The sequence below is a fragment of the Pagrus major genome, chromosome 5, assembly GCF_040436345.1.
Source record: "Pagrus major chromosome 5, Pma_NU_1.0".
NCBI classification, from domain to species: domain Eukaryota; kingdom Metazoa; phylum Chordata; class Actinopteri; order Spariformes; family Sparidae; genus Pagrus; species Pagrus major.
The window spans coordinates 21562157-21573574 of record NC_133219.1 but is presented as its reverse complement, the minus strand read 5'-3'; the positions used below and the strand labels follow the sequence as shown (position 1 = coordinate 21573574).

Sequence of the window (11418 nt, the reverse complement as noted above, 5' to 3'; positions counted from 1 at the left end):
AAAAAAACAACAACAACAGAAACAAATAAAAGCTTGTCCGGTGTTATTCATGTATCTGGAAGCTCTGAGATCCCAAACTGACTTGACGAGACGTTTATTTATTGATTTAAAAACCCTCTTGGCTTAGCTGAAATGAAAATGCATTGTGACAATGCTGAAAACCTACGGTGATCTTACAGCATATGATGTACGGCTGTATATTAAACCACCCAACAGTTGTTGTAGAGAAAGTATTCTTCAAGACAAGAGTTTCATTTGTGTTCATTTATGATATGATTACAGGTAGACATCCGTTTCCTGGTTACGTAATCTAGGCACACACCTATTTCTCTTTATGAAACCAAAACGTCCCAATGAAAAGGACGTAACAAGAGTGAGAGCTTAACATGGATTTCGTCTTGATAATATATCCATACACTATGCATTCAGTAATGCTAATACACAATACAGGAAATGATGCAGTTAAATTAGCACAACCATAAACATCTACAGCAGTAACATGCCACAAACAATACACCAGTAATATTAATCCAAAATCATCAGATATAGGGGAACTTTTTTTGCATAGTGAGTCATTTTACTTTTGATATTTTGCTCCTCATACATACTTTTACTTGTATTTTCACAGTGTTGTATTCGTATTTTTACTTGGTGGATCTGCAGATTTCTTCCCCCACTGACTGCACCCTGAAGTGCTTTTTATGGACATAAAACACATTGGCCCTGCGACCTGTGACCCCAACTTCAGTAACTTTGTGTGTCACGAACTGTGGCAACAAGCATTTCCAAGCAACGTTCAACATTTTTTAAGTGTCCTCAGGAGACCCATCTATTGTTGTTTTGTTTATTTGTCTCATGTTTATGTAAAAAAAAAAAACAGCTTTTTTTCAATTGGTGACACAGATTTTGTCCCAGCGATGCAGTTTAGCTCCCAGCCATCATTCATACTTCAACTGCTTCGTCATACAAAATTAAGCCGGCTATTCAGTTTAGCTCCAAGCGATTAGTGAAGCAATACGGTTTAGCTGCCAGATTTTACTTTGGTTTGCATCCGTCATTCATACTTTCAACTTTTATCTACTGATTCATACTTTAAGCTAGAAATTCCATGTAAACCTTATAATGTTCCACATCCTTCATACATTATGAGATTTATTCAACTTTTCTACCAACTTCTACTAATTAGACCCCTTCCCACTTTAACAACTCTTCATACTCCTTTACCTGCTTCTTCATACAAATTAAAGCCAGCACCGCAAGTTGAGCGCCAGTATGTCAACAAACTTTAAAGCTGCTCAAGATGGAGATGGATTTAACTCCTTTATATACAGCTAGTTAGTTTAGTCCAGTGATTCATTGTTTATTACTCTTGAATTCCCTGTTTTTACTGCATTATATTGTGTTTTATTTCTCTATGAGTCGCTATCTTTGCACTGATATTGTATGCTTGTGTATTTTGAAGTGCCTTTTAATTCTGGATTTGAAAGGCATTATAAAAATATAGTTTATTATTATTATTATCATATTCTTTTTAAACGTTTATGTGATATTTGTTTTCTTTTTTGTAAAACATTGGACTCATTTTACCTATTCAGACTATAAACAATCACTCACATGAAACCATAAGAGAAGTTCAAGGGGAAAATATCTGTCATGACAAGGAGCCACAACTACGCACTGATTTTTAAAGCAAATAAAGGTTACTTTTTACCATTGTCTTGTGTTTTATAGGCTTAGCTATGTCTTGCATTTAAAATCCTCATCTGAACAGTGATTACAGATTTCAGATAAATGTAGTGAAGTAAAAAGGGAGACATTCCCTGCTGAAATGTAGTGGCATAGAAGTATACAGCATCATGAAATACTCACAGAAAGTACAAAACCAGCCTGTAATACAAATTAACATCAAGCTGCTACATGTTTGATTTTGGCAAATAAAAAAGGCAAACTCAGGCAAACTTGTTTGGTTGGTTTGGTTGCTGCGGTTGCAGAAATATGGACTAACAAAAGGCTTTTGTATCCCTTCCCTACTGACAATGTTAAAAACGGCCATAACTATTATCAGTACTGTGTAATAATGGTAAACAAAAGGAACGGCTTTAATGCAAGCCACAGGTGGAATGACAAAGATAGTCAGTTCAGGTTAAACAAACACATTTCACCTCTTTATTAGGACAATCTGCACCAAACAACGGCCATCAGTTGCTTTGTTCTTCCTTGTGGGATCTGCACTCTCAGACTCAGTTATGGGTTTGGTGAAATGGTTGTGGGAGCATCATCAGTTTTTGATGCACCAATGTTTTTCGCTTCCATACGCATTTTTGTTTTATTGTCTCGCTAAGTGGGGATATCTGTCCTTGACCTACAGGTATGTAATTACAAATCAATTGATTGATTTTATCATATACACAACCGTATTTTTCAAAGGCACATTTTTCTGTTGACCCACTAATTCATTAATCGTCTAACTGCCACAACTCTGGTTGTCAACTTGATTTTTTTATCTACAGGTACCTGTTTGTTTCTGTTGGAGGATGTGTCCTGGCTCTTGTCACAATGGGCATCTACAGCCTGCTCCTGTTCACCTCCACCTTTGTCTTTATTCTGCTCGTGTGCTCTGTGGATCCCAGCTGTATCCACGTCTGGGCATTTGGTATCCAAATGTTGTGGCAAACCTTCTGGCACTTGCTTATACAGTACAGGGAATACTACCTGCATGAGCCGGTCTGCATCAGGTACTAATGTTAAATTAGTTCAGCAGTATGTAAGTCTACACCATTATGCTTTGCCAGAGAATCCAATATCAATTATGAATGATCAGATTAGCTGTCTGGGTAATAATTAATGTATTTAAAGGATCGGTTTGGCGATATTCTTTATTTTCCTTGTTGTTAATCGATCCTACTAACAGGTACCGCCTGATATAATTTTGGAGATGTTTAAGCTTTCCTCTCAGACTCCTCATTCATGCTGACTTTTTGTCAGAAATTTGAACTTTTGTTTGAAGAATCAACTTTGTAATGCGATCGAAACCTCTAGAACAGCTACTGAATGGACATTATGGTTTGATTGTTCTCTCACGTGTTATTTCCACCCTAAAGGAGGAAACTTTGAACCTAATTTGGATGCTACTCTTCTCTTTTCATTGGGGAGAAAACATAAAATGCGTACAGATATTTAAACATTAATTTCTCTTTCTGACTCGAGTGATCAAATTAACAATTTTTGCTCTTTTCAGACTGTTTTTGGCAGTGTCCTCTCTGATGCTGCTCACTCAGAGAATCACCTCAGTGTCCATGGATCTCCAGGAGAAACGAGTCGTGTTAACATTTGATGCTTCATCCAGCAGGGTGGCTTGTGTGATGCTTCTCCCTCTCATTAGCTACATCCTTAATTTCACCACACTGCTCGGTGGCCCTTTGTGCTCCTACAGCCGATTTGTGTCCCTAATGGCAGATATCAGACTCAGCCCTCCACCTAATCCTCTTCGCGTGGTCTTCCTAAAGCTGATGCAAGTGTTACTGCTGGAGTGTTTGCGGTATTTGCTTGTCTATTTTCTTAAACATAAAATCTACGATCCCTCCAGTTCAATCATTCTCTATGGCGCCCTGTGGGTTTGGGGTCTGTCTGTGGTTTTGAGGATCCAGTATTATTCTCACTGGAGGATCAGTGAATGTCTCAATAACGCAGCCGGGTTCGGCTTTTGGGAAAATTCACCAGAAGAGTCCCCAGACTGGAGCAGACTATCTGATGGAGATTTCTGGACAATCGAGGCATCAAGCCGTATTTCAGAGTTTGCCCGTCGATGGAACGCCACAACAGCTTCGTGGCTGCGCAGACTGGTTTACACAAGGTGCAAACGCTTCCCGTTGTTCATGACTTTTAGTTTCTCAGTGTGGTGGCACGGCTTGCATTTAGGGCACTTTGTGGGGTTTTGGACCTGGGCAGCAACGGTGAAAGCAGATAATAATATACACAGGCACCTGCACCCCAAACTTTCCTCAACATTGAAGAAAATATACACTTTTTTCAGCTGGATAAACACTCAAATGATTGTTGCATGTGTTGTCATAGCAGTAGAATTAAGAAATCTGTTTGCTTTGAGACTTTTGTCTTTAACATACATAGGTCTGTTTCCACTATTTAATATAATTCTCTTCATCTTACTGAAACTCAACACAGTTTACTAATGTAGTCATGTGAACACACTCCCACACCTATGCTTTTGTGATATAAAGGGTTCATGGTAGAGGGTAAAAGCAAAATTTTAGTAAAAAGTTATTTCACTGTTTTACTTTATAAACCATTTATCAAGCAATTGTATTGGTTAATAAACATTGGTTGCAACTTCATAATGTTTATAAATGATGTATACTGTATTTATTAACCTTTTACAAAGTATTATTAATATCAGTAGCAACTTTACAATTAAAAAATTGCCTAGTAAATGGTTTATTAGCATTTAGTATTTCATCACTTTTATTTAACGATTAACTAAAGCTTAATTAACTAAACATTTACCATTTATTAACAGTGCAATATGTAAGAATTGGCCACCTGTCAAATTCATACACAAAATAAAACGGAGTAATCACTAAATGCTGTTAACTGTAGCTCTCATTAGCCAGTTAGCTCAGTTAGCCGTGCAGCTAGCGGCCCAGATGGGCAGCTCAGGGGCATTGGACCAAAACAGGCCGGGGTTAGCTGGTTAGCATGCTAACTTCAGTAGATATCTCAGGAACACAATCAAAACTGTAATATCCTCACATTCTGTTGATAATGTTTTTAACTAAAATCTGACATATTGCACCCTTAATGATGGTTATTGTTAAGTGTTACCAACAGACTTGTTGTGTCACTAAATTATATGAATGGACTTCATATTTCTCTCAACATGTGAAGGTTGTGCTATTGTCTAACTATATTCTAATTCTGTATTTCTCTTCTTTTTTGTTGTTGGACTGTTAATAATATTGAGTCTTAGAAGAGGATGTAACTGGAATGTGAACTTTATTTCTGTATGTTTGGGCCACCACTCTTTCTTAATAAACTGGTCCCACAAACTAAAGATCACTTTTGCAATCACATATTTTTATTTGCGCAACCTGCATATTTACTGAATGATTGGAAGATGACTTCTCTCACCAACCACTCAAAATATCTCACATGAATGGCACCTCTTTCCTGCACACTAGTTCAGACACGCTGGAGTGGGAGATAGAGTAAATATTTGACTCATTAACAAAGCTGAACTAAACCCACAGGTAGGTTTCTCAACAGCTGGCAGACATGAATGAAACAAAAAAGACCAGTAAATTGGAAGGTGGCCATTATTGTGGAATCTTTCTGCGCCCTAGTGGTATATATTGCTTAATGCAGCTTTGAAGAGTATTAAGCAACAATAACTACAACACCTTACAGTTGAATTCCTGCAATTACGCAATAAGTTTATTGTGTGGGTTAAAAATCACACTACATCTTTTGTAGCTTTGTTTCAGAGGGAAATCTCATCAGGAACTGTACAACGTTGTAGTATGTGATTAAATAATATTTGTACTGATTATCCCACTTATCTGAATGCCTCCTCATTTTGCAGCAAAGTCTCTCTTCTTTCTTTCCACAAATTTCCAGCAACAATTCCTAAAAATAACAACAGCCCAAGGTTTCTGTTTGAGACGAATTTCTTCCAGCAGTCCTCTGGTTTGTTAATGTCCAGTGTGTATATCTGAAAGAGAGCAAAGATGACAATTTAATGGTAAACCTGCACCGACAATAAGAACACCTGTTACACACGGTGCCAATTTAGTGAATATCTCACTCTTTACTGTGTAATAAATAACCCTTCGGCACCAGCATTAGTAGGCACAATAGAAAACTATGTTTCTCACCTGATGTGTGAGGTGAATGGCCACTGTGGACAGTACAGCAAAGTAAGGCAGAGTCTGTTCAGCGTTGACCCCAGCTGCAAACAGTCCTGACATCATGGCCACCGCGAAGCCACTCAGCCAGGGTTTGGTTTGCTCCTGGAACCTCAGTGCAGTGGATTTGACTCCTACCTTGACGTCGTCCTCCTTGTCCTGGTGATCACATAAAGAACAAGGTCTCAGTGAGTTTTACTTTTTTACTTTTACTTTAAAATGTGAGTTATTACAGTAATATTTGAGCCCTAGATTAGAATCATATGAGTTAAAGGAATAGTTTGCATTTTGAATACTATACCTAATCAAGTAAACATCTTAATACGAGGCACGGTTGAGTTACACTGTTGCATTCCTCTTCTTCATAAGTCTAGCTCTAATGTTCCACCTGCAGGCTGCACAATTAATCCACAGCTAACATGATGCTGCAGTAGTGCTGTGCCATACAGGCAGGAAATACATATTTTATTGATTTCCACTCTAATGTATATGAGATAATAAGATTTTTGCTCCAGGAAAACTGGTTAGGTGGCAGGATAGTTTGCCTTTAAGACAAAAAAATGTATTTCCAGTATAAAGAAGTGTTTTGCAGCATCAGAAAATATTTATCAACTGTTGCCTAGCATTTTGTTTGTGCGTAAAATTTGGGAGAGACAACCCAGTCCTAAGTTTTAATTTTGTCTGGCGGGCTAAAACCTTTATATGCATTTGGATCATATATATAAAATACTTTTACTTTCCGACTGTTATGCTGGGATTTGAAAACGAATGTATATTCTCAATTTCTTATCATCACAAATTGACTCAATATGTAATCTTACTATTGCCAAATTAAACAAAAAATCTACATAAGTGTAGCGCTGCATCATTGAATCATAAAAATACAACCACTCACTGTAAATTCACTCTAAATTTGATGCATATCCAAATTTCTGGATGGATATCTTATCATTATAATAAAACCGATTGTAAATGATTAAAATAACCACTCATTATTGCCACGAACTAGAGACTGAATGCTGGGGCAGTGTATTGAGTATGAAGAAAAAATATGGATGACTGGATAACTTGGTGAATATGAAATAGGACCTCAATTTAATGCTAAAAACTTTTTATTTGATGAGCTATTATATGAACTTCTGTGCAAAATGTGAGTGAAAATGTCCATAAAATGTTCATGTTAAATACATGGGAGCCCCAAATTCACCTGATGTGCATATATTGTGTCATATATCAGCGTCCACATCACTCCTGAGAAATACAGCGGGAGGCACACGGACCAATCACAGGAGCCCTGGACAGCGGACCAGCCGAGCAGTGCCCCCCAGTTGAAAGTGAGGCCTACACGGAAGCAATGGCAGTAACATGAGACCAACTTTAGCTTTGCTGACAGAAATAAATACTACCTTTAGATGTAGAACACCACAGAGTAATCGTGTACAGCACATACCCAGCATAAACTGTGGCCAGTAGGTGATCCTCTTCATTAGCGGGTAGGTGACGACAAGAGATAATGAAGCAGCACCCAAAGCTATGCTGTGAAGAGCATTATGAAAACTGTGAGCTAAACAGCGGCAATCAGTTAAATACATAAATAACTCTGAATTGTTTTATTGTCTGCATTCTATATTATATTCCTTTCTCTTATGCATTAACACATCTATAAAAGACAACTGTTGAACGTTTTGATCAATTGTTTGTTGAAACAATAGGTTTACATCTTTTCAAGTCTGTCTGAAAACAATATCCAGGTGCCCATTATTACACTGAAAGAGGTTCAGCTTCAGACAAAATCCAAAGTCATTGTATTATGAATATGAATGTAATATGAGGATTCATCAATTTTCTTCTTTTTTTAAAAATCTTTTTTTTTGGCCTTTTTCTGGCTTTATTTTGATATTTTGATTGCCAGAATACACGGTGAAGAAGGGAGTCTTGCCTGAAACGTGTGGCAAGAATAAACAGTTTGATGGGAGCGCTGTCCTTTATTCTTCTTTTGTATATTTTGATAGGACAGCCTGAGATATGACAGGAAACGGGATGAGAATAAAGGGGGTTGACATGCAGCAAAGGGCCACAGGTTAGACTTGAACCCTGGGCCGCTGCAGCGAGGACAAAGCCTCTGTACGTGGGGTGCGCTCTACCAACTGAGCTACTGTGGCGCCCCCTGGATTCATAGATTTTCTTAGAAGGCGAATCAAGTGAGCCACAACCACATCTCTTTTCAGTTTAAAATTCCCTCTGAGCTGCAGTGGAGGGACAGTAACAAAAAGAGAGAATTTTGCATCAAAAAAGTCTAACAAAGTGAAAAAAAGACTGTAATTTTGGAAGAATACACATGATTTGTCCAACTCTGACTGCTGATTGTAATGACCCCTCAATCATGGTTATCAAACACTTGTGACAAAGATATGTAATGGTGGCAGGACATTTTACAGTTAAACAATTAACTCTACCGTCTAAAATTACATCAGAGCACTGCAACAGGAAAACGTCATTGGGAGTTTAATGCTTCCAAGTTAACCCAACCTCTTTTTCTGCATTCTAATAAAAAAGCACTTTTCATGTTGGTGCACATCGGGCAACTTATGAGCCGATATCGATATATCTGGAATAGGCCAATACTGGCAGATAACGTCGGCCGGGCTCTACATATTAGCTTCATATAAACAATGTATTTTTCATGGAAGGAGGACTGTGGATTTTGTGCCGAACACTTACATTGAAAGTACATTAAGACAGGATCTCTTTATGTCCAGTATGAATAGGAGAAACAATTACATCAAGCAAAACCTCATTCAATGTACACATGGGCAACCGATAATTGTTAAAGACAGACTCTAAAAATTACGAGCCTATCCTTTCGGTACCATTATTGCATGTTATTTGCAATGGGTGACCTCAGGAGGTATTAAACCCCACAATAAGGCAACAAGCCTAAACTATGGGATGGGACAAGAAATGAAGTCTCAAGATAATGTTTTTATCTGGCCTACACTTATGGTTATTTGCTCCATCTTCTCTGTTGTTCTTTCCAAACAGATCAAATACAGACTACTGGGTACCTGTAATAGTTGAGACACAAGAGAACCCCAAGTGCCAGAGAAAGCTGCCCTCCCAGGAAGACCAGTGCCTGCATCCGAGAAATCTCTCCCGACGCGATGGGTCGAGTGGCTGTCCTGGCCACCTGTATGACAACATATGAGGAACGTATACTTTCTGCTGTAATCGAGTAGTAATAATGGTGACGCAGGTCAGTAGAAGGCACAGCCATAAACCAGTCACTGCATCTTATTGAGTATTATGGACACTGTTATGAACACTGTATTTATAGTTTCCAATATGTATGATCAGAATAGATTTCTTCATAAAGAAATACTTATAATGTTATATTTTATATGTTTATAACAGAAATGTAATGTAAGCAGCAGAAAATGTGAATGCTAAGGAAAAATATCTAAAAGATTCAAAAACAAGTTGACAGCACAAAGCATGAAACAAGAGCTAAGCTTTTCAGGAGTTATCATAGTGAGACCAACCAAACTATCTGCATGACAAGAGGTTTCATATACCTTTTTGTCAAAGTCTTTATCCCACATGTCGTTGATGGTGCAGCCTGCTCCTCTCATCAGCAGAGCACCTGTACCAAACAGGGTGAGCATACCCAGATGTGGGAGGCATCCGGGGTCGGAAGCCAGAGCAATGCTCCATGTACACGGGAGGTACAGCAGCCATGTCCCTACAATACACACAAACACCCTGTAACTTAAGTGAACTTAAGAGGAGATTAGCATCCAAATAAAACTACATTGAAATGAAGGCCAAGCGGATAGAGACGGTGAGTCATTTTTTAAAGAAAAATAAGGCAAAATTCTTCTTCTTAAATGGGAATATTTTCTGGTTCCTTTACTCCTCTGGGACGCTTAATGTAACTTAATATTATTGGGTTGAGGACAAAACAAGACATTAGAGGATGCCATTGTGGGCTTTGGAAAAGACTGACTGGACATTTTATAGATCAAACAACTAACTGATTAAGCAAGAACATAATCGACGAATAAATCACACGAAAATAATTGTAAGTTGCAGCCCTACAGTTTGCATGGTGCTGCCAAAACAGACAGTGTTAGGTCAATGTGTCCAGCTGTGCGCGTGTGAAGTAGCTTGCTTTGTGAAAAGAGGATGGGAGCTCCCCTGCCTTTCTGCAGAATCACTTGCCAGTATGTCGTAAGATTATAAAGGTTTGGAAGCATTAATCTTTCAAAGCTGATGCAAAGATCCTTAATAAAAAACACCACCTTTAACATGAACTCAACTTTGAGATCAACTTTTAAAGTGCAGATAAAAAACTACTTAATCATTTAGAGGTTTTAAGGGGTCAAAGTTTTTAATACACCATTATATTTTTTTATAAAGTTGGTTATTACATAACTGTGTGAATTACTCTGCAAGTACTGAAAAATACTTCCAAAAATGCAGACTGGCCAAGCACTGGCAGTGGGAGTGATGCTGAACCAATCTCAATTGTTTTTTTTGTTTTTTTTTAACTAATGTAGGCAGATATTTATATTATGTCCATATAATGTATCAGCTTCTCTATAAAAATCTGTAATGTACACTACATATGAATGTACAAACCAATAGGCTTGTCCAGCCTCATCAGTCGGAGGTATGGCTGGACAGGTGCTGGTGCTGAATTCACAATTGTAGCAGCTGACAAACTGAATGATCTTCTCCCATAGTGCTGTGTTTCATGTAGTCTGAGCAATGGGCGGTTTGCACTGTGGCTGTGAAACACTCTCCTTAACACACTGGAATCTGAGTGGAGAGCATCTCTTGTCCTTCCTCCTCCCGTGTTAAGGAAGCAGTTTGACAGGGAGTAAACACAGTGGTAATTAGCTCCATGGTGAACCCTCCTCAGGGCATTCAGAAGTAGCCGGCCGGTCAGCTTGGCTGGAAGCATCCTGCTCCTCTGAGGTCAGACCGACATTATCTTTGTTTCCCCCCCCTCAGAAACCTGAACACACAAATAAGAACACACACAATGGTTTTGTCAATGGTCTGTCTCACAAAGGAGTACTGATTTGCTGCAACAGGCATTTCTTTGTGCCAGCATGAATCAGGTGTACAAAGACTGAGATGTTCATGTGTCAGAGCTGTTTGTGTGCGTGTAGCAGTCTGTCTGCTTATACTAGCTAATAAACGTAAGTTAGCTTGTACGTAGATAAAGTCATACTCAAAAAGAGCACACACTAATATTATTTAATTCACCCGCACACACTGATAATATTGTCATCCACTAAGGACAGAAGGTATAAAGATTGTTAGCCACAGACAAACTCTGCTAACTGTAGTTTAAAGGATTTATATCAGCGTTAACTTGTCTTGAACAGAATAGGGTAATGGTAAAACTTACACAGTAGGTTACAGTAGAGAAAATTTAATTCTGAAAGGAGACTGGAAACTTCACAGATGGCTGTCACTGGTTCGCTGCTGCTGC

General features: G+C 38.4%; 2 protein-coding genes across 2 annotated transcripts; one reads left to right on the top strand and one right to left on the bottom strand.

Moving 5' to 3' along the window:
* Window positions 1–2505: 2505 nt before the first annotated feature.
* On the top strand, window positions 2506–4281 carry mboat4 (membrane bound O-acyltransferase domain containing 4). The gene is made up of 2 exons (XM_073467160.1): window positions 2506–2735; window positions 3239–4281. The coding sequence occupies exons 1-2, from the start codon at window positions 2557–2559 to the stop codon at window positions 4188–4190; spliced, it is 1131 nt and encodes a 376-aa protein (XP_073323261.1). The 5' UTR covers window positions 2506–2556; the 3' UTR covers window positions 4191–4281.
* Window positions 4282–5421: 1140 nt separating this feature from the next.
* coq2 (coenzyme Q2 4-hydroxybenzoate polyprenyltransferase) lies at window positions 5422–11411 on the bottom strand. Its single transcript, XM_073466500.1, has 8 exons — window positions 11335–11411; window positions 10557–10935; window positions 9491–9657; window positions 8984–9105; window positions 7369–7454; window positions 7126–7259; window positions 5889–6077; window positions 5422–5725 (listed from the first exon to the last, which is right to left on the bottom strand). The coding sequence occupies exons 2-8, from the start codon at window positions 10879–10881 to the stop codon at window positions 5570–5572; spliced, it is 1179 nt and encodes a 392-aa protein (XP_073322601.1). The 5' UTR covers window positions 10882–10935; window positions 11335–11411; the 3' UTR covers window positions 5422–5569.
* Window positions 11412–11418: the final 7 nt, after the last annotated feature.

What these genes read in the sequence shown, in the direction of transcription:
- mboat4 (XM_073467160.1), top strand. Translation starts at nt 2,557, where the DNA reads ATGGGCATCTACAGCCTGCTCCTGTTCACCTCCACCTTTGTCTTTATT. An exon ending in CATGAGCCGGTCTGCATCAG is followed by an intron (nt 2,736 to 3,238) that starts GTACTAATGTTA and finishes TGCTCTTTTCAG; the next exon opens with ACTGTTTTTGGCAGTGTCCT.
- coq2 (XM_073466500.1), bottom strand. Translation starts at nt 10,881, where the DNA reads ATGCTTCCAGCCAAGCTGACCGGCCGGCTACTTCTGAATGCCCTGAGG. An exon ending in CTGGCCACAGTTTATGCTGG is followed by an intron (nt 7,260 to 7,368) that starts GTATGTGCTGTA and finishes GCTTCCGTGTAG; the next exon opens with GCCTCACTTTCAACTGGGGG. An exon ending in CCATTCACCTCACACATCAG is followed by an intron (nt 5,726 to 5,888) that starts GTGAGAAACATA and finishes GCTCTCTTTCAG; the next exon opens with ATATACACACTGGACATTAA.